Raw genomic sequence first — 24,452 nt, forward strand, 5'->3', positions numbered from 1 at the left:
GGCACTGGTGAGGCCGCCCCTCGATTCCTGTGTTCAGTTTTGGGCCCCTCACTACAAAAAGGACATTGAATGACTCGAGCGTGTCCAGAGAAGGGCAACGAAGCTGGTGCAGGGTCTGGAGCACAGGTTGTACGGGGAGCGGCTGAGGGAACTGGGGGTGTTTAGTCTGGAGGAGGCTGAGAAGAGACCTCATTACCCTCTACAGCTCCCTGAAAGGAGGTTGCAGAGAGCTGGGGATGAGTCTCTTTAACCAAGTAATAAGCGATGAAATAAGAGGTAATGGCCTCAAGTTGTGCCAGGGAAGGTTTAGACTGGATATTAGGAAGCATTTCTTTATAGAACAGGTTGTTAGGCGTTGGAATGGGCTGCCCAGGGTGGTGGTGGGAGTCCCCATCCCTGGAGGTGTTTAAGAGTCGGGTCGACATAGCACTGAGGGATATGGTGTACTTGGGAACTGTTAATGTTGGGTTGATTGTTGGACTGGTTGATCTTCAAGGTCTTTTCCAACCTAGACAATTCTGTGATTCAGTACGAGAAGAGACAGCAAAATGTAACATGCCTATAAAATGTCTGGGATAGGAGTAGTTTAGTACCTTGATTCCCTTTACAGTCAAGGGAAGCCCTATCTTTTGTTTTGCCCCATCTAGACAAGTGAAGCTGGATCTGCCTACACAGCCTTCAGCCTTCCTGCTACAGCCAGGATGCTGCTGTAGAGCAACATAATCAGTACATTAACCATAGGAGCTTCTAAAGTGGTAGTGTGGCTTTAGTCCTTAAGTATACACACATGCACTTATTTTTACCTGCTGCTCAAACAGTATTTAAATTGAGGTATCACAAGGACATTTAACGGGATAAAGGACAGTCCTGTAACCACTCTCTTGTTAGATTTTAAAGGATAGATCAAAACAATTGTCATAGGGAACAGGGGTGTTAGTGGTCTATTACAGAAGGAGGCAAAAAAAAAGCAAAGGGAGGTGGGAAAAAATAGTAGATGACCCAAGTACAGAATTACTATAAGACCATTTATAATAAGAGTACACCTTCAATTTTGTGGTGCATTCTAAATATTATGTCCCTTCCGTTAATTACCATCTCTTTTTTCTCTCATTACAGAACTGTAGTCCAAAGGCTGGCACATTTGACAGAAGCTTTCTTCGGTCAAACAACTTGAACAATCCAGTAACCAGTTTAGTCAGTATCATCTTAAAATGGTCATCTTCTCAGCTTTCAGTTGCAAATTCAGGCTACTTGTACAGGTCTTTCCTCAGCAAGCATCTCCAGGATGTAAAAGCATCTCAACTGAAATAGACCCTCTCCTCTTCCTAATCTAATACTATTTCACCTCTTCTTTAAGATCATTAAATTGGCATTTCACGGTCAAATTACTCTATCCTTAAAACATACAAGAAGCACCTGTATCAGATGTGTTGTCTGCTAGATCCTAGGCTACCTCTAATATCCTAGTATTTTCTTTCATTTTTTCATTTCCCTCATTCCCTCTTTGCCAGTCAGTACAATTTCTGAAATAACTAATACTTAAATAGTCCAGCAGCTAGTGTTTTGGGTGTTGTGTTTTGGGGTTTTTTTTTTTTTTTTCTAAAACATCTTCTTTCATGAACACCTGTATCTTAATCAGATCACTTTCTCACCTCAACTTTGTACTTTTCTCAAATGCCACAGGAATATTCCTGTTTTATTTTTTGAAAGTGCCTTTCAATTTCGTGGTTTTAACTCTTTCCCTACCTTTATTTTTATGAGCACATGAGCTAACAGCCATAGGCACCCTCTGCAGTCAGCACAAAAGACCAAACCTGTCCAGAGGACAACCTGTATCCCACATGAATTCAATTATCCTCAGAACTCTCATTTCACACAGACTGTTTCTGCATAATAGCTACAGAGCAAGCACAGGAACACAGGAGTCTCTGCTAATGATCTAAACAGGTAAATTCAGTCCATCATCTCCTCTAACACATCTAGGGTCTGGAAGTGATTCTCACTTTATCTCCAACACAGAATTTGGCAGTGACCAAATTCCTGCAGTACAGCATAATGTAAGAAAACTCATTAACCATCTCATCTACCCTTTGGATCTCACAACAGCCGATGATGCAAGTAGCTGTCGGATGAGCTTAATGAACACATGGCTTAAAGCAATGTAGCCTCATTATTACATACCCAACCTACATCTCAGTTAATTGTCCATTCAAGAAAACCGGCATACAAATTTAAAACCAAACAGAACTGCCATATTCATCTACCCTATATGTCCTTTAAATCACATATTACCACATCAACTAATACTATGATATTCCAGTGCATTTTTCAGTTATAGCAGTTAGACTTTATTGCAACGCTGAGAACATGCTTATCTAACACACTATGAATTGATCTATGACTTACAGTTGTCACCTCTGGGAAAAGTCAGAACAGAAAACAGGTTGTTTAAGGAGCTCTCTAGAAACCTAGCTGTGCTTATTGCTGCTCCTTCTAATCCACAAATCAGTTCTGAAACTGTGCCATCTCAGGTCACCACAATAGCTCGCGATGACAAAGCCCTGCTGAACACTATAACAATTTGGGTAAACAAACGCACAGGAAGGATGCCTCTTAAAAAGCTACGAAGCACAAACATAAGCTTGTAGGCAATGAAGAGACACTTAAGTCTCTGAACACTGGAACTATTGTACGCCAGGTTCCATATTTATATAAAGTCAGTTGATAATTTAACTCATATTAAGATTCAGCATAAGCAGAGTCTCATCAGAGAATTCACACAGAAGAGAGCTGTTATGAATGCCACAGTTGAAGGACAAATTTTCATTCCCTTTCATGTATCTGACAATCCACAAGGGAGAGAACCTTGACAAAAAGCATCTTAAGTCTAACAAAAAAACTTCTTCTGAAGCCTTCTCCACATCTCAGGCATCCGTAATATTGTTCATCCGAGTGAATCTTCAAGGTATACCAAGATCAAGTTTATGCCATAGCCCTTCATTAACAGGTTCTCACCTCTCACAGGCCACCTACCTCCTTGTGATAGTTGTACCATGGGGACTCCTACCTTTCCATCAGAACTGATCGAATTGGGGAGGCAATGGTTCAAATAACAAAGTGAGATTAAGCACCTCTTATTTCCATAGAAAACAGGATGTAAATAAGAACAGAAGACATCCATCCACATTCATTAGAGAAACCAGTGATTCAGTAGGTATTCTAGGCTATCTCATCCTGTCCTACTGCTGTTATTCATCTGACTAAATGGGGCAAAAGTATCCTTGCAAGCTGACCAACCTAGTAAGCAGAGCTTTAAACTAGAAATGAGAGGAGAAAGACTCTTCAACAAACAAGTACAGAAGTTGTGGATGGGGAAGGCAAGCCAAGAGCCTGGGTAATAGGAACAGAAGGGACACAGCAATCCACAGAACAGAGCTGAAGTGTAATCCTTCCAAGCACAGGCATGTAGAGAAGGACGTGCCTGCAGAACAGCCTCATGGAGAAAGCGCTCAAACGTGTACTGGGGAATTGGCATGCTTGCCTGCCTGCCTGAACTGCCTCTACACACAATACAGGGAATAAACAGGAGCAGTTAGAAGCCTGTGTACAGTTTCTGAGCTATGACCTCATATCTGAAAGAACAGCTGGAATTTACCAAGCTCTGCCTTGGGACAGGGTCAGGAGCCACTCAAGAACTTTATCGATCAAGATTAGCAGGCAGACCAACATGGGTACTACTGTAGTGGGTATGTGCTACAGACTTCCTGATCAGGAAAAAGTAGATGATGCCTTCTCCAGACAACTCAAAAAAGCCTCATGTTCACAGGCCCTACTCCTTATGGTAGAAATTTTAACCATTGTGATATCTGCTGGAAGGACAATGCAGCAGGGCTCAAGAAATACAGAAGAATTCTAGACTGTCTTGATGATCACTTCCCAAGGTGATCAAGAAGTCAAAGAAAGGTGCTCTGCTTGACCTGATACTTACAAACAAGGAAGAACTGGTTGTGCATGTGAAAGTTGCAGGCAACCTTAGCTGATGTGGTATATCCCAGGGATTAGTGGGTCCAATACTCTTCAAGATCTTCATTAATGACCTGGATACTGGAAAAGTATGCACTCTCAGCGAGTTTACAGATGACACTACTACTGGGGGCAGCAGCTGATAAACCAGATTGTTTTGGTGCCAGAGTGATCAGGACAGACTGGTGAATTGGGCTGAAGAGAATCTCATGCAGTTCAACAGGAGGAAAGAAAAAAAAAAAAAAAAAAAAAAAAAAAAAAAAAAGAAGTCCTGCACCTTGGTAAGAATGACCCCAGGCACAAGTACACACTGGGAGATGTGTGGCTGAAAAGCAGCTCTGCAAGAAAGGGTCTCTCAGTCCTGCTGTACAACCTGACCACAAACCACCAATCTGCCCTCTGTATCAAAGAAGGCCAACAGAATCCCATGCTAAGAAGAATGCTACCAGCAAGTCAAGGAAGGTGACTTCTCCTCTCTACTCAGTACTAATTAGGCCACATCAAGTGCTGTATCCAGTTCCAGCCCCCCAGTACAAAAAAGGTACAGACCAGAACAAGCCCAGCACGGGGCCAGAAACATAATTAAGGGACTGAAGCATATAAGATAAGAGGCTGAGAAAGCTCTAACTTTTCAGTCTGGACAAGAGAAGGCTCAGGGGGGATCTTATCTATGTGTATAAATATCTGATGGGAGGGAATAAAGAAGAGGGAGTCAGACTTTTAGCAGTAGTGCACACTGACAGGACAAGAGGCAATGGACACAAAAAAATAGGAAATTCAACAATACTTTTTAACATGGAGTGGTCAAACACTGGCACCAGGTTGCCTCAGAGAGGCTGTGGAGAACATCTGTAGAGATATTCAAAACCCAGTCAAGACACAGTCCTGGGCAACCCATTCTAGCCGATTGGGGTGAACTAGATGATCTCAAGAGGTCTCTTCCAACCCAGACAATTCTATATCTCACAAATTAGTGCTTGGTGAAAGATATCGGACATGCACATAAAGAAGGAAGGAGAGATGAAGACCATCTGTTCAGTTTACCTCTGTTTCCTTAAGACAACTCTTAGATAGAAATTACAGTCATTACCATCATACCATATATATCTTCACCATTCCTGACTTGTGAACACTGCTCCTTAAAGGAACATAACTTTCATTCAGGCAAAACGCAACTGTATGGCTTCCTTTCCATCACTCAACATTGCCATCTCCTCAGCTTTTGAACAGTTCAGCTGGAAACTCATCACAACAAAGAAGTCTATACTCAGTGTCAGGTAATTCACATCCCTGGCTGTGGAAGAAATTGACACAGAACAGGCTGCTGTGTGAAACCAAGCTGGTTATATAAATATACATAGGTATATAAGAGAGAGGTAGGGCACAGGCCTGAAGCAGTGCTCCATGACTTCTGCACTGTTTAACTGCTACCACATCCCCCATCACAGTTTTAGTCTGTGCCGATTAGCAGATGGTATGCAGTCACAGTCTGGGGGCAGTATTTGCCAAAATTATTCCCAACAGGCAAATTGAACATAGTTATGGTATCTTGGAAGAAAGCTTTGACACAGAGGTGAGCTCTTGGCTCAGTATCAGAGTACAGGCTGTGGCCATCCTGCTACTGTATAGACATAGCCCCTGAGTTACACTGGCAGCATACCCCATTCCTGTGATGAAGCAATAGGAAGCCTGAACACATGCATCGATCAGACAGAAGATCTGAAGGGCTCAGGACTTCCTGCAAGAGGATTGGTACTGAGAACACCACAAATACTAACTATGGCTACATTGCTCTTCCCTCACTTTTAGTTGCTAATTCTGTGCCAGGTCTCTGTTTTAGCAACAGCAAAAGGGAGAAGAGGATACGTTGACTGGGAACTTCATGGAGGGGTGCCAAATATTTCAGAAAACACAATATAAAGGGTACAGATGATACACTGATGTAAGATGGGAGCTGCCTTTTTACTGCCTTCAGTTCATTTTTTAACCTGCGAGGATAGCAATAATTAATTATGCTGCTTGTTTGTAAGACTTTATTGAGATAATCTGTTTAATAATTGCATTAGAAGTGTTATTAGGATAACTGGAACCCAACTGTCCTGGAAATCAGATTTTTGTCAGTTTTGGAGATCACTGATGATTAAAGGGCACACTATGAAAATGTACCCCATTATTCTTTACAGAAGTTACATATATTTTTTTCTGTTCTCTCACTGCAAACTAACAACAGTGCTTTTCAGCTTGTATTTTCATTTTCTATAAAACAAGAAGGAAAATATTGCCGAATTGGAAAAGATGAAATTGTAATTATGAACTCCAAAACACATTAAATACTGAAAAATCTGATCACTTGGTCCAACTTTGGAAGATACTATAATTACTATTTTTTCACTGTTTTAATGAACAAGACTATTAGATAAAGTATGAAATAACAAACGTTAATAAATTCTATCACTGTACACAATATGCAATGAAGACATCTTATTTCATTCAAGGAATGGTGCTGATGTGTTATTGCTAAGAAATTTCTTTGCAGAATCATCACTGCATAGAGCAACTCAGTACTTCTTTTTGGGTAAGGATGGATCGTTTTCAAGAAACTATATTTTTCAATCTATCACATTCCTATTGATTTATTTAAGGCTTCAGCAGACCCTGGATTGTGAACTCTCTGGAGGATTTATTCAGTACCTCCAAGGCAAGTTTTAATCTTGAGGATTGAGTCCTAAGAAAATCAAAGTTTAAATACAAACAAACAACTATTACTGCCACATTAACCCTCTTCAGAAATTAAGACCACCATCAGTACAGTAAGTTAAATGCTGACGTGTGACACTAAAGTAGTCAACTCCAAAACTGCAAAGCATACCTCTCCATAACAAACAGGCAAGAAGTTAAGCCTTTCGCAGTTTCAATAATACTAGTCTGAATGAAACTAATAGAAGTTACTATCAGCGCTGCAAAAAGATTCAAAAGTTAAAAGATCTGATGGATCTTAGGTAAAACAAATAAACCACCATTTTTTAAACATACTAGATCAGGACACACTTGGACCTAGGTCTGATGCAACTTTCTGGTTGTATTTTATTATGTTGCCCTGACAAGAAGAGGAATTGTTTAGGGAACATGCAAGCACACACATTCAATGTACCCTGCTATTCTCACTCTTCCTCCACAAATTTACATCTAATCTGCAGATAGAGGGGACTTTCTCCTCTTCTAGATTTGGCTATTAAGTTTCTAACAGGAAAGACACACCTTCTCCAATAAATTCTTTCAGCTTTTTCAGAAGCAGGAAGTGTTAATAACAGCATTTTTTTTCAGTTTTCAGAATTAATTTTCTTTGCTTTTGAACCACCAAAATATACAGAGGCATAAACAAGTAATTGCACTAATTGTTTAAAAATCAAATTATTCCACATTACTTTTCTTAAATCATGAAATATGGATATTTATCTCCCAGTAAAAAGACATGTTTCTCTATCTTGGGAATAAACTACTGATCTATAACCATAAGAAATTGCATTTCACAGCTAGCCCTGCAGTTTTCCTGCAGACAACCGCCTGGCATTTTGAGACAACCTGTATGAGGTTGCAACACTGAACTCCTTGACTTCTTCACAGCCATTTCTTAGCAAGTGGGCCAAATAGGCAGCCTTTATCATTGCTTATCATCTCTAATAAACAGTAACAGAATTACAGGTAACTTCACAAGGCCTTAATTCATCAGAAGGAAACGAAATTCACCTTTCAGTGGTCATATATGTTGAGTATGAGAACCTGTACTTTTTAATGAAAATTGTTTAAGCAACCAAGAAACTATTTCCTTTGTCAATGGAAAAGAATGCACTACTATCAATCAAAAAAATCAAGGAAGTTGTCCTTACGTTAGTGAACATGACATTCTGTACTAGCATTTTCAGGTAGTAAGTCACAGATGAGAATCGGTTCTTTGCATTTTTTTGCAATTCTAAATAACAAAAAGTTCCTCAACTCACAGTTCTGCATGTAGCGTTTCAAATTATGCAGCAGTGTATTTACCTTGGGACAAAAAGTATTTCACAAAAAAGTTCACAATTACATGATTGAAACATTATTTTATAAACAATATACACTACAGAGCAACTTTAAAAACAATCCGTGGAAATGTGTCGTTCTATAATTAAGGTTTTGCCACAAACTTCGCAACTATCAGTATCTCATCCATTAACTTTTGCTTAGCAGTTGCTTTTACTTCCTCACAAAGAAATATGTGGTATAAGTAATGGATATCATGTTAAATATTACTGCCGTTTACCTTTCTAAAAGGTCTCATAGCCTTTTGTGTTTGATGCCCTCTGAATAAGTCTAAAAAAGTTTGAGACTTGAAAGATCTAAAGAATAAAAAGAAAATTTTAAAAAAAAAAAAAAAGAAGTGCACCTAGGACACTGGAAAAAACACTAGCTATCCTACTTTTCTTTCCTTTATATTTTTTTCACAACTAAGATGAGGTATTCTGAACACTAGAACAGATTTCTGAACAAAGAGATCATTGCAAACAGGTCAAGTAAAAAGGCTCAGATTAAACATTCAATAGTTCTAAAGGAAAATAGCAAGGACTAACTTAGATGTCACCAAAGGTACAAGGTGTACTCATAAATAAAGTCTGTTCTAAGAGACAGAAGGATAATGTAATACATTTTAAAAGTACAGATGATTTTCCAAGGCATTTGATTTTGTTAACAATTCATAACAAGTAGTATAGTTTGACACTTACATAGACCATTGTACTGAACACTGCATTCTACAGACAGCATAACAAGAGCCAGTATTTTTATCTCATGGTTTTGTTAAGAATATGCTTCTGTTATCCATAGTTCTCTAAGCATTGCTTAATCTTAACCCATGTGAACATACTTTGAGATATTACTGAGCAGTCTGCGCAAATTGCCAGTTAAATGCAAGTCTTGAATCAAGAAGGAGACTTGCCATTAAACCCCACTATTCTAGAACTGCTGTTTACTTGCCTAAAACAACTGACATAATACAATTTGGCATTCATTTCTCCTAACTTCACAAGCAACCTCTTCTACACTTGTCCCAGAAAATGACAAGTTGAACTGAAATTACACCTCCTGTGGTCTAGATTGATAGATAGAGCTAAGAATTAATCTTACATATATTACTGCTTGCTCAACTTACTGCCTCTGGCCACCAAAGGCTGAAGGACCAGTGGTTCAGGGTGTTTACATCTGCATGTTAGTCTGCGCTTACTAACATGGAGATAGAAAGACATGAGTAAAGATAAGAGTCTTTGTACTGAAAATGCATTTGGCAATTTAGTGAGAGAGATAAGGAGGGTTCTTAAGTTTCTCAAATAGAGAATTTGTGCAAGCAAATTGTTACAGCTGGATCTTTCCTTTTATAGGCAAAAAGGGAGAATTTGGAGGGACAGAACAACTCTCACCCAATAACAAACAAATAGTAAAGCAAGTCAAAGACCGGTTCAGAGAAAAAACTTTTTTAAAGAAGCATTTCCAAGCCCAGAAAATGTCAAACTGTAGGTTTACCTTATGCCAGGTAGTACAAAATAGAAACCTCATTATCGCATTCATGGTCTTTCAAGGCTCAACACTAGTATTCTCTTCAAGATTGTCCACTGTAGGGGTGAATGGGAAGGTGAATATGGGAGAAGAGCTATGCTTTCTGTATTCTAGCTGAAAAGTGTCAACTTGAATGATGATGCAATTTATCATTTATGAAAATGTTTCACTGTACTAAGCAGTTTTATCTATGGCTTTATGTTTGTAATTGCATGGAATTTGCATGGAATTACATGTTGCATGGAATGCATCTGTAATAATTTTGATTAGGACTGTCATTTTCCCCATTCAGGAGGACATTAAACAACTAGTCAGTTGTCCAAGATAAGTTTAGAAGTAATTAAGAAATAGCCTTTATAAGATAGAGTGACATGTCCACAAAACAAAATTAATAATCCCCCAGAAAGGAGTATAAAACTGTTAACTATCATCACTAACACTCAACTCACCAAAATTCAAAATATTGCAACTAGGACTTGTTGACGAACTAAGGGAAGACCACACAGCCATGTAATGTAATCGAGTAAGGGAGAATACACTCCATGTTGCGGAGCTGCCGTCAGTTCTAATCATGCTCATAACCCTCAATGGCAACAGAACAAGCTTCCTGAGATCCAATATTTAACAAGGAGCTACTACAGTATTTATTCTGTTTCTGAAGTTTTTGAAGACAGAAACCACAAAGAATCAAGAAGAGCTAAGTTGTGTTCTACACAAAGTACATATTGAGGAAGAGATTTCAATAATCCAATACTCCAGAAATACAAAACCACTGCCCATTAAAACAACTCACTATGCCAACCATCAACAGTAGCCGTGTCAAGTAAAGTACCATACTTTCAGCTCATACCATTAAGGCTAAAAAACCAAATACACAAAAGCCAAAGGCCAATCCAACTAGAAGGCAAGGAAGGAGCATTTTATGTATGTGTATTTGAAATATGAGTAGGTATTTCTATTGCAATAATGATGCTACAAAGCAAAGGTATATTACTAAAATGTTAAGAGGATTTTTGTTCGTTTCCTAGTGGGAAAAAAAACATTGCTTGTAAACCAGGTACTTTTTTTCAAAAAAGGGAGACACATTTTAAAGTGTAAAAAAAAAAACAAACCAAAAAAACCCCCAAAACATGGAAAAGCACTAGTGGTGTAGAAAGAAATGGAACATACACTGGTAAGGCTGCTTATTATCTCTATTTTTCCTTATGACCTTTTAAACAAACTACCGAATCAAGAATTGAGTTTTCCATCTACTGATACATAACAGAAAATGGAATGCTAGCAGCAGTACAAGTTTTCTCACAATCTCTGCATTAGAAAGAAAGCGAGAAGGTTAAGCAACACACATAAATACATATATTTAAATACAAAAGTAATTCAAGTCTTACATTGTCTTAAAATGAAGCAAAACTTACAAAGCAAAAAATCACATACCTGATATACCCTGAGACTCTGTCTGTAGATCACAGTACCACAGTCTGTTCACTGGATCACAGCCTTCTCGGATAGACAGCAAGACGTATCGACCATCATCTGATATCTGTAAGAAGTTACAGAAAAATCAAAGACAATTCATCCTCTTGAAAAAAAATCTAATTTGAAAAGTTAGTTCCTAAATCCCTAGCAAAAAATAAATTGATGCTACAGTTAGCTGAGTGAACAGACATGTATGGAATATGAGAACACACCAAGAACCCACACATCACTTATATCAACAAATAACATAGGTATAGTCTGCTGACATTTCATGAGATCAAAACCAAACAGCATTATCTGTTTATTTCCACTGTGAATTAAAAAACAGAAAGTTTATGATTATCAAAAGTATTCCTGTTAAAAAGTTGTCTAAATGAGTCCAGGAGGTAACTGCTCCACCATGGACATCCGTGGGCTGCAAGAAGAAAACCTGCCCCATCACGGTCTTCTCCATAGGCTGCAGGAAAATCTTTGCACCAGCCCCTAGAGCACCTCCTCCCCCTCCTTCTTCACTGACCTTGGTGTCTGCAAGGTTGTTTTTCCTCATATATTCTCACTCTTCTCTCACAGCTGTTGTGCAGCAATTTTTGCCCTTTCTTACATATATAATCACAAAGGTGCTGCCAGTATTATTGACGGGCTGGGCTTTGGACACTGGCAGGTCCATCTTGGAGCTGGCTGGCATTGGCTCTGTCCAACACAGGGGCAGCCCTGGCCTATTCTTACAGAAGCCATCCCTGCAGCCCCCCTGGTACCAAAACCTTGCCACAAAAAAACAATACAACAATTAATGCACAGTACTAACTTGAGATATCAGTAACTAAGAATGGACTCGGTATAAAGTCTAAAACTACAACCTGCTGGCAAGAACAAAAAAACCCAACAAAACAAACAACAGAAAACCTCCCACCAAAACCACAAGCCACATTAAAATTACCTCACAGTCAATGTCTTCAACATGGAGAAGTTTAACTGAATCCATTATGTTGAATATAAAGCACTGTTTAGTCCTGTGATCAACTGGGTTGCCAGGCTCCTACTGAACTACAGTACTCAAAAAAAGAACACTCCTACATCAATTAAAACATAACTTCATGTAGCTCAATAGAAATTTCTCAAAAACCTGTGCAGCAGACACTTCTGGTGATATAGGTGTTTCAGTTTCTCTAGTCACTGACTATACTGTCAGCATTCAAATCCAATGTTAAATTGTGCAAGAGTATTTGCTAATTTAGCCACCTTTGTTAAGACACTACAGAGCAACCAGTGGCTTTTGTCCAAAAAACCCTCAAGTTTTTTGTGAAGATAACATCAACACTTCTGAACTTCCGAACTCCTTTATCAAGGTATCAATTCCATGAAAAGGAATGTTTACCTCCCCTCCCCAAAATCTTATGAAAATAAATGGAGCCCAGTAGTGATATGAGAAGGATCAGTGACATGTATCTCATTGAAAAATCAGTTAATTTTTAATATAATTATTAATTCAAGTATTTTAAGAGATGTATCAGGACTGTACCTGCTCAAAGGAAAAACTGTGCTGCTGAAACTGCTAATGATTAAGTGAAAGAGGCATTTATCTCAGTCAAGTCTTCATTTTGGTCCCTTTTAAGTTCTCCTGTGTAACCCGTCAGCTAAACTGAATCTATAGAAGAGTTTTCCACTAACTTCTTAAAATGGACCTTCAGTGCATTTTACAGGTCAACATAAACTGACTGCTGCCTTCTCTAGACAAGGGCTCCTCACCATGCTTCTTCCCCTCTCTAGTAACTCCAACATGGTCAAATGTTAGAGCTGTGAATATCCTAGATATGCTGAAATCCAGGTTCATCAAATGACTCCAGATTCACACTCTTGGTGAATTAAGCTCTGTAAGATCATTTTGCTGACACATGCACACCTCTACACACGCCATCACAGTACTACGTAGACAGCAGTGGAGTGTAATCAAAACAGTACCTGTTATTCGAATGGAAATAAATCTATTTGCTCACAATGGCAGGACAGTGAAAACCATCAAGCTGGCACTCAGCATATGGCAAACATTCTTACTCTGCACAGCTACTCTGTCCATCTATTTTTTAAAAGCAAAAGCTGAATACACACAATACTGTTTTCACAGTCTGACATCCTACAGAAAAAGATTACCTAAGTAGTAGAGGCAAGCTCTGGATTTCTGATTGCCTTAAGGTATACACCAAAGTCCATCTCAGAGATGGAAAAAGGCTGGCAGTTTACTCCATCTGAACAACAGTCACTTAATTCACAGCAGATTTTCCCTCAAGTTCTCAAGTGACAGAATTAATAAGGTGTCACAAAGCAGTATGAAATTTCTTAAAAATTATTCAAGCCTGTAATTTTAAGGGTACTTTTGCTTATTGTGGCAAACTAAATGACGCTTACAGTTTTCATTTTTGTAATTTTCATTAGGCTTATACACACAAAAAATCCTAATGTTGCTATTAAATCTATGTTATAAGCTACAACCACATTATAATTTTTTGATGAAGCTTCTTGGCTTGCTTTTTCACATGCACCTACACACACAATAAAATTTCCAAAATGGCATCTGCTGGTACATAAAGTCATCAAAGAATCCTTTCTACTCAAGCTTTACAAATATACTTTGTTTCCTGGCAAAGCTTTTGAAAGTGCAAGTCCATCAAGGAAAGGCAGGAAGTAACAGGAAGTCATCAACTTAAAATTTCCCTCTCCTGACTGAGCTGTTTTGAGCATATTCCAAAGTTACCAGATTTAGATGTTTTATTAACAGCTGATACAGAAAGCTGTTTCCTGTCCACATTTTTACATGACAATATCTAATGGAAATTTAAACCCCTACTCATAGAATATGAATCTGAGTTCTGGAAACTTTCCACTTGGTCCTAATCAAATCTTAAAAAAAACTTCTTATTCATATATTGTAATTACTTCTTAGATTTACTTTGCTTAATATTTGTAACACTAGTTGTGCAAAATATCTGTAGAATTAGTTATGCAAAATAAATTTCAGAAGAATTAGGTCCTAACTATACTGCTATTCAAAGAGATTCAGTTTTGCAGACACAAGAAGGGAACTTAGTAGAATACAGAGCCAAATCTCAGTATATGAAAGCCAACAAAAAAAACCCCCAACCACCACAGACTCCTGAAAACCAAAAAAACTTTCAAATTAGTATTTATAGGTTGTATTTTTTACAGCCATTTTGTCAACAACTAATTATACCACTATAAAAACCTCATACAGCCGAAAGCTTACAAGGTCCCACTGGACCAAAAAAAGATTACATGAAACAGCTAAGACATTTTGCTTCCTCCTGCCAAGACTGAAGTATATCCAGAAACGGAAAATAAGATTTGGCGATCTTTTCTGAAAGAAGCACCTCCAGTATTTTCAGACAAACAATAATTACAGTTGTTAGTTTTAAACTAGTGACTGCAATATGCTGCTTAAACAACTGTTCATATTTGTAAAAGCATCAAGTTTTCATCTCTTCCTCACCAACTCATAAAACGTGTTAAAATAATTGCAAGTGGTATATACACATATAAATTTCCATTAAAACTCAGAGTAGAACACACAAAATTCTTTCAGACATAATCATAACCCACATAAATTTGTTCTTTGATGCAGTGAGTTAATGGTTAACAGAAGACTGTTCACTTTCCCAAAACTTATTTGCATATTTCTGATTATGATGTTACAAGAGTGATTCAGAAGCTCTGATGACAGCAAATCTGAATACATCTAATGAATTTTTGCTTCCACATTCCCAGCTGGACTAGTGAAGAGTTGATAGCAGTTTATGTTTAATTTGAATTAGGAATTCCCAAACCATATTGCTGCTGGGACACCAATTACGTCTGTCTCTATTCATCAAGCTATTCTTACATCAGTGAGTTCTATAACCCAAAGAAGTTTGACAGAAACAGGACAAGACACTGCTGACTGCAGCATCCTAAAATGTTTAGTATTATACTGCAGATTTAGACATCCATATTGAAAAGCTCCAGTTTGATAAGCAAATACTGGCGGCACTACCAGCTTATGTGGTCTCCACCTCTACCTCTTCCTACTGCTATGGTTGCTTGTATGCATGCAGGTTCAGTCCCCTAAGTCATATCAGTACAGGCATTTACCATCTGTATGGTAAACCAGACTGGGGAGCTGATTCAGCTAAAAAAAAAAAAACCCACAAAAAAAACCCACAGTGAACAAAAAAAACCAAGAGAAAATAAAAATTAAAGAAATCATCCAGAAAACAAAACAAAAACAAAACAAAACAAAAACAAAAAACCAAAACAAACAAAAAAACCCCAAGAGAAAACGAAGAAGAATCCAGACAAAAATAAACCAAAAAAGAATCCAGGAAGGGAAAGAGAAAACCACACAAAATTTTTTAAAAAGAAGTCTAAAAGACTAGTATCTCAGTTCACTGTGCAGTTGCACAAATGGCTGAGCTCACACACCACACCAAGCAGCTGGAAACATGAATAACAGGGGCAGAGATTACTTAAGGCATCTCATATGGCAGTACTGATGAATGTGTAATCATGGCCAGAATGACACTGACTCTTTTATACTGTAAACAGAGAAGAGTCTATGTTTCAGAATGGCAAAAGGAAATAGGATTTCCCAGCTATCATTTGGGTCATCCTTTACACTGCTACATCATCTTTATGAGCTGAACTGCAATCCTTGCTCTTGGCCCACAAACTTATGAACTGAAATTGCATACTAGCATTTCACTCAAATCTTAGAACGCATTCATGGTTCAGCATAAGGGAGACAGCTGTAATGTCAGAACTGACAACTTGTATCAGAAGTAAATTCTCCTGGTTTCTCACATCCAAGCTGAAAAGGAAACACATCTCAAGAATTTCTGAGAGAGATCTGGAATGTTAGTCTGTGTATATTTCTCTCATTACAATAATTTCTGACGTTTCAAACAGCATCCACTGGTAAAAGGTAAATAGGTTATAAAGCAACTGAGCATGTAAAAATGCCAGTTCAGTCCTGTCAAAATAGGACAGAAGAAATCCTGTAGTCTGTCAAATGGAGCTTTTAAAAACCTTCAGCATAATTATTTTATTGGCGTAACACAACACTAATCCCTAACTCAGCACCAGTAAAGGAAGGATTATTTCAAAGAGCTGATGTTGGTATATGGTTTGTAGTTTCATTTTGCTGCCATTCAGTCACTTGGAAATTTTAAGTTAATTAGATCTATTATTTCTGAAATAGTTGCTGTGACCATCTTTACACCATACAAGCATACAGAAGTATCATGATACTGTGCTCTCCCAAGTGCTATTCTTTTAGTCTTTCAAAGGTCAAACTCTTTAAAGTAAAATCTTTATAAAGAAGTTTTGGTTTATAGTAAAGTTTGGGGGTTTTTTAACTAGCAATTTTGTTCCAATGTTATCCATTCTCTCCATTTTGATGAAAAGTAACCACTGCTTAGAGAAACATTAAGAGGTGGTTTATCTATAACTTCAATAAACTAAAGCCTAATTAGTAAAAGGAGTTTTTCAACTACTTAAATTTTTTCTTTCATTACAAAATATAGTTAATTCATCATATAAACCATATAAGGAACCCCAAAGGGTTATGTGTTCTGCATTTATAGTAGTAGTAACCATCTACAAGGACCCACAGCAAAAGTGAAGTTAAATATTTTGTCTACTAGCAGCACACTTCAGACCAAAAATTCATACATAATTAAACAAAAAAAAAAAGAATGAACAGGAGAAGGTTGTTGGGTTTTCAGACTTCCTGGCTTCATGTATTAGTCCTCAACCAAAATGTCAATAGGAGAGACATTAAAGTGCTTTGCTTTCAAGTGAAGTGCATGACAGCAACCCCAGTGAATATTAATGCTAGTTCTTTGAATACTACTTGGGTAGTCACCACTGCAAGATTCAGGATGAGGTCTCTATTGTTAGTCCACAAACAGGGGCTCTTTGAGTGCGTAGTATTATATTAAGGCAACTGTATATACACATCATTCCTTTTTAAGCTAACCCGTTGAAAGTTTTACCACCTTTGCTCTTTTTATTATCAATGTGGAAAAAATTAAATCACTGTATAATTTGTTTCTGCACAAGATTAAAAAAAATAAATAAGCAAAATTTATTTATTAGATAATATGCCTGTGTTGAGGAAAAAACAAACCTACACCTTTTAATCTACAACCTGATTGGTATCTGTAGTTATTTTACAAACTACTGCTATTCATGCACTAGAGCCCTTTGCATATGGAACAAGGTAAGCATCACTGCTATCTAATGCGTTTCCAATGAAACAAAGCAAATGAATCACATACCAAAAAGAAAAAAAAAAATAAAAATCAAAGCTCACAAAAATCAGACAGAGTCAAATCTTTCAAACAGAGCCAAATGGTTAAATTAGTAAGTGGACTCCATGTACCCAGTCATGGGAAGATCAAACCATCCAGAAAAAGGTGGGTGGCAATAAAAATGCACGCACGCAATGCATGGCATTAAAAGCTAGAAATTAAAAACTCATAGCACCAATAAGCTGCATTTTAACACTGCTACAGTTTTCATTATATACTATGTATGTAACAGTTTGAAACCACCCGGAGTGACTGACTAGACTTTTTAGTATTTTTTTTTTCTATTCATTTAGAAATGTACCCAGTTGCCACAGTAAAACAGATTGATGACAGCAGTTACTTCCTAAACTTTAACATTTCAGATCAATGCAGAAATTACCTGCCTTTTGTTACTTGTCAGTATTTTAAAGCTTCCCATCAGATGAATAAAATACTGAACACAAAAACCACAAGCAAATGTCTTCTACAGAGAGAGTAGTAAGTAAAAATTCCTGTAGAACTTACTGAAACATTTAGTCAGTGAAAGGAGAGCAATTACACTGTCTGAACAGCCTCAAGTGTTCTAACATCATAGATGTGCACACGTCCTCGTGTCAAAGTTCTACTTGCACAACAACCAAGTCAAGAACTGTAATCTCCCAGAACTTCAAATTCTGATTTTATTAACTATTAGAAAAAGCAAAGCTATTTCCTTTCTTAGAATAGGAAACAACTTTTTCATGAGATAAAATTATCGTGAAGGGTTCCTTTTTTAGGGGTGTGTGGGTTTTTTTGCTAATGAAAGGAGCATTAAGCTATGTTCCAACATTATCTTTGCAGTGGTGCCACAAAGCCACTGAATGAAGTTTGCATATAGCTCCCATCACATTTTATGTTCTAGCAGTCTTTCAAGAGGATGAGGCTGGGGCAAGAACTCCCTTCCACTGAGTGACATCTTGGGACTGTCTGCACAATCCAAGGCTCCTGGCACTGGTACTTAAAGGCTACAAATGCTTTGTTTTTGTTTTCTATTTGCATCATAGTGGTTTAATCAACTAGATTTCAGAAGCTCTAATGATGGGTGATCACACTAATGCATAATTTCAAGATCACGTTCAACAGAAACCACTTACCATATTATGAGGAGCAGGTCTGACATACTCTAGGAAGGACATGGGCCTGGTTATAAGGAAACAAGATGCTGATGTGTGCTATCCATCCATTCTCTGTGTTAGAAAAATTGCTTTGGGCATTAATTCAATTTCCTTATTCCAGACAGGTGCTAGTATAAAGAACCTCTGATGACAGCTGATATAAAAAACATTTCTATTCTGACCATACATTTCTAAGCTTGGGGTTGAAGGAGACCTACCAAAGCCAAAGAACTGGGATTTTATCCCTAGGATCTTCATGCTTATAACTGTCTCAACTGCCAACAGGACACCAGCCAGCCTTGTTCAGAAGAGAAACACAGCAATATGTACATGCCTATTTACATGCATTCTTTTAAATCTAGCACAGAGTAAAATCAGTAGCCTTCTGAAGTGACAAACATCATTACTTTTCTTGTGGCTTTCAGTTTGCCTTTTAAGTACAATGAAAGCACCAAAGCATCAGGACCCTGGCTATGTAAGAGATTACCTTCTACCACAGCCTCATGTGCAGCCAGAAATATTGAGAAATACTGCCTGCCTGTTTCTTAATGGTAAAATTCTACAGAGATATTGCCAGGGTAGTAAGAAGTTATTCATAGCAAGCTTCTATTCCAGATTCAGCCTTGACAAAGATAGTGTAAGGCTTTAGAAAAATTCCCATAGCCCTGTTTCATCCAGCAGTGTCTCACTTGAGCAAACTGACAATGTTTTGAGCCATTACCCTTCATGCTGCTCACTCTTTCTCTGTGGATGCTGCACTTGCACATTCCTGCAGTGAAAACACACCATAAGCAGCACACATCTGGCACAGCTTACCCCTCTGTGATCTGAATTTCATTTGCAAGATCACCTTCCTGGCTGAGAACCACTGATGTTAACTGACAGTTCTAAAAAAGATAATTGTCAATTCAGGGACTGTGCAGTGTTTGTTAGACAACATGAAAAACTGTGCTTGTTTTATTGCTGGCAGAAATGAGATGGAAAGGTTCCCCTCACCCCTTCCTTTCTCTCCTTTAACTTTCCTGCCAGTACCATAGGGACTTTTAACACTACCAACTGTGAAAGGCTCTTATATAACTTATTGTTTAACTTTGAGAATAACATTCTGGCTGTAAAAGAGAGATATGCTCTCCGAGTCTGCAGAGGAAGCGAGAACATGCTACTTAGAGAAGCACGGGAAGCTCCTTTCTTCTGAGAGCAGCTATGACATTGCCAAGGTTTTAAAAATCTTCATACCAGACTGCCCTCTACTGGGATGTTATTCAAAAAGCCTCCATTCCTGCTCTTCCCAACTCCCACTACCACCTTAGAATATGTTCCAGGAATACATATGTTTTTTCTAGACTAACAAAATTATTTGATAGACTTTTACAAAACTTACATATCTGACTAACAATAAACATGGGTTTTTTACCTCACAAGCAATCCATTCAAGTAAGGAGTTGGAAATGCATCTGTATTTCTATGCCAACACCATTTTCAGCACCACAGATTTGAAGTCAAGCATACTTGGAGCTGGAGTGGAATGTGTAATGAGGGAAAAAACTGAAGTTATTTTCTTACATGTTGTCCTGTAAATGTATTAAGCTGACAAAATTTTACACAACCCTCTTTTGTCCTAATCAGCAACCTAGTTTCTTTTCTCCACTGAAAATACACATCACTTTTTTTTTTTTTTTTTTAGTATCATGGCAACATTATTACTTTTGAAGTCTCTGGAGGATCTCCTTGTCACCCGCTCTTCACTTGCAAGCAAGGTATTTCCCTCCCTCAACCCAATGGTTGAGAGACCTGCAAATTCTGCTCTAAACCTGAGTGTTCAACCTCCACCCCCACTATAGAGAAAGGTTCGGTAGTTGAGATTAGACCACCCACACCGTAATCCAACTGTCTTCACTGAAGGTTATGTAAAACATAAAAGAACCAAAATGTCTTTACCTGTTTGGTCCCACAAGACCCTCTAAAATAAAAACATTTGTTTATTAATCTGACAGGAATGCATGAAAGTGGACCTTCATAAAACGTTGAGTGGTGCAAAGCTGTATTTTAAAATCTGTGGCAGTACATTAGCACCAAATAAGAATATTCAGGACAGTGACAATATGCCATATAATTTGATTTTTACTAAAGACATTTTAATTTTTCCCCCATTACTTTGTGGTCTTCCACTTTCTCAAACACATACTTCAAAAAAATTGACCAGAAAACTTGTTTGAATGGCCTGAAAAGAAGATTTTTAACCTATTGCACAAAGATGAAACCACATTTTGCAAATGCATTGCTTTGGTTTGGGTTTTTTTAATTGCAGAATATGTTTTTTTCTGACCATTAAAAACATTTGTATCAGGATGACAGAGCCAAATTTTACAGCTGGAGCTCACAGCAGAACTCCAGATTATATTTTAAAGTACTTTCACTTAGATAAACTCATGATTATTTACCAAGGTAGATCTCTGCTTTACCATTCCTCCTTATAATAGCATTTCTTGTTAAATTTCAACATCTTTGGAAGTTTACGCCTCCTAGACATCAAGAGAACAGTCATAAGCAGCAATATAAATTTATTAAGTAAGAACCCAGAGCAGTGAGGCGTTTCTCTACTCGCCACCCTCCCCGCTTTCCCAGTACTTACAGGTCTGTTTCAATTCCTGTAGTTTCAGAACTGCTAGTTGCACTACATTCTATTATTTTCCTATTCCACAGCAAAAGTTACTACTACCAGTCTGTTCTTCCCACTCCAAAGACCTTTTGATTGTAAGGGCTATATATTCTCATTAATCACAAAAATTACCTGAGACATTTGGTATCAGAAAAACACATACTACTTTTACATTTAAAGCTGCCTCAAGCTTTTCTTTCACAACAGAAGAAAAGCCAGGAGATGTGGGATGACTGCTTCTCTGTGCTCTGGACAGGCAAACTCTTTGCTACTCACTACATGCACTGTACTATGAATTCTCTTCCATGGTCCTCCTCCTATTCGGTTCTGTATTTCCAATCTTGAAATTCTCAAGCCTTGCTTCTTTAACTTAGATAAGAAAAGGCTCTGTTAGTGTGCTATTATCTCAGAGGTTTTGCTACCTATAAGACAAGTGTACCTCTACACCTAATACAGAAGGTATCATTTCCACAGGAATTAATACCATCTGAGACTGCAAACTTTCACTACCCTAAAAAGCTGTATAGTCTAATGAATCAGACTGCAATAGCCCTCCCCCATGGAAAATTAATATGCCTTCACAACAACATGTGTAGTTTAGCTCACGACACTGCAAAGCAATAATAATAATAATATGCATCACTTGTGAATCAGTGGATACATCACTACAAGACATCTGTCACCAACAGAAAGCCCATTTATTTACAGAACTAAGGAAAAATAAGGATAATGATTTCCAAATTTCATTTCATTGCCAGTTAAACTCAACAGAACTGACTAGTTTTTGAACAGTAAAAAAACCACCCCAAAACATTCCAAAGCCCCATTTGCAAGTTTACACCAATATTCAGGTGCCAAAAAGTACTGTCATGGCTTAAACCTGGCTGGTAGCCAAACATCACACAGCTCCCCCACCGTGGGGAACAGGGGAGAGAGTTGGAGGGGTAAGGGTAAGTGTGAGAGCCGAGAAACCAGGCCTGTGAAAAACTAAGACAAACAGCCTGGGAAAGCAAAAGTTGAGGCTGATTGAAAATATGCCTCAAACACTCGCAAGACAAAACCATGAGTCACAGGGTGCTTTCTGTGGAGGCCGAAGCTGATAAGGCTGCCCGATGTATCTGAGGGAGAGAGCCCTGTGGAGACAGGACAGATCTTCTCTGGGGCACCTGGGCAGATTTCAAGGGCCATGTGTCCGGTGAATGAACTTTGCTTCATTATCCACGAAATGCATATTAAAGTTGACACCCCTCAATATGCTAACGAGAGCTGTCATGATCATGCTAGTGACATCATCCCATGAAACACCTTACCCCTCCCCGTACATGGGATACGTAGGTCTGTGGGTTGACCTAGGGGACGGACCCAAGGAAAGTGGGTATAAATCAAAGGGGAGAAGAAAGGGCTCGCTCTCTCTCTGCCCCTCTCCCTGCCCCCACCCCGGCCGTCTGGAGAGAGCAGTGAAGCAAAGAAAACAGATGCCAGCGAAGAAGATGGCTGCCTCCTGGAATCCTCCCCGGCAGGATCAGCGCAGAAACCCAGACCAGTGATCTGTATTCCCCCATTCCCTCTATGTCCCTCTTTTCCTTTTTCTATTAAGAAATGCAAAGCATATTATATTGCTTGCCACAGCTTGCTCTGTACTTAGCCAATTATCATGTGTTCAATTAGTACATTGTAGGTAGTTAATAAATACTTGAACTTGGAGACTTGTTGTCCGCTCCAATTAGGGATTTGTGAATCTGAGTCACTTGTCCCCCTCGTCAGAGCGGGACGTGACAGTAAGGAGACTCATATGTTGAGATAAAACCAATTTAATAATGCAAATAAAATTAAAATAATAATGATAATAGTAATAACAGAATACACAAATGGGTAATGCACAATGCAATTGCTCACCACCTGCTCACTGATGCTCAGCCTATTTCCAGCTAGTGATTCCAGAGAAGAATGAATCCCAAAAGCACCATCTCAAAAACCCAAGCAGAGCTTCCCGATCAACCCTTATCTATATACTGAGCATGACATTAGAGGATACGGAATATTCCATGGGCCAATTTGGGTCCATTGTTTTGGCTATGCTCCCCCGCAGCTTCTTGTGTACCTGCATGCTAGCAGGACACAAGAAGTTGAAAAGTCCTTGATTTCTAAACAACAAATAAAAACATCACTACACTATCAACATTCTTCTCATATGAAATCCCATCATGAATCCAAAACACAGCACTGTTCTAACTACTAAGAAGGAAGAAAAAAAAAAAAAAATTAGTGCTACCCCAACCAAAACCCAGACATGTGGCCACTTTGCTGGGGAGACCTTCACATTTTCACTCACTGTCATTTTGAATTCCTCTGTTCAAATTCTCTGAAAGAACTGTTCTTTTCTAGCAGCCCACAGAAAAGAAACCCTCAACATTTTCAAGGGTTAATGCATTGAAAAGTGATGCAGACGATTAAATTTTTAAAGAGAGGTATACTGTCAGGGAAGAATAGTTCTAGGAACTGAATAACCCAAATCAAGGTAAAAACATTTCATATTTATCAACTGTCAGACCAAGACACCCCATAAAGAAACAAAATGTACTGATTATATTAGTAGCTAGGAGAGTACAAAGTAGTACAACAGGTTTTTATCCACTGGAAAAACATCAGTTCCCTGATAAACAGAATGACCACCACTACATTCCCACAGCATTTAGAAGAATGCACTCAATCAAGCACTGTTAAATCTAATATAAAGAATAAGCCACACATTAATTAGGAAACTTAGGATCATTTGAATCATTCAAATAAGAGAGAACAGAGCATGGTTACCTATCATTCTGGTTCACTAGGACTTTGCACAATATAGTAATAATTCAACAAAGTAAGCTTAAGAAATCAATTCCAGCAGCCACTTGTTCCATCTCCAGTAACACAATCCACACCATATTTGTGTCAATAAAGCTTGTTGTAGGGAAACTGAAAAGTCTCCAACAGTACACGCACACAGTATTAATAGATTTTAACCTGTACGTCTCCATTCTTCAAGTAAGTAGAAGGACGCATTTCATTTTCAGAAACATCATGAAAATAAATAGAAACAAAATAAACACACAGCAGGGAATATCCACACATGCTGATCATTGAAGTAAGCTTTTTGCACAGGAAACAAAGGCTGGGGCTCAGCACTGACTAAAAAGAAACAAGAAGAGAGACACATTGTCCATCAAATGATCCTCC

The 24,452-nt window shown here is 38.1% G+C and overlaps 1 protein-coding gene across 2 annotated transcripts in view; it reads right to left on the reverse strand.

Moving 5' to 3' along the window:
- Positions 1–24,452, reverse strand: part of PREP (prolyl endopeptidase) — a 120,958-nt gene that overhangs the window by 71,291 nt on the left and 25,215 nt on the right. For both annotated transcript variants that reach the window (XM_026845284.1, XM_026845286.1), the window contains exon 7: positions 11,041–11,146. In XM_026845284.1, the coding sequence (XP_026701085.1) occupies positions 11,041–11,146 (106 nt within the window). The remainder of the gene's footprint in view (positions 1–11,040; positions 11,147–24,452) is intronic.

The sequence above is a fragment of the Athene cunicularia genome (genome assembly GCF_003259725.1).
Source record: "Athene cunicularia isolate RWA chromosome 3 unlocalized genomic scaffold, athCun1 chr3_part1, whole genome shotgun sequence".
NCBI classification, from domain to species: domain Eukaryota; kingdom Metazoa; phylum Chordata; class Aves; order Strigiformes; family Strigidae; genus Athene; species Athene cunicularia.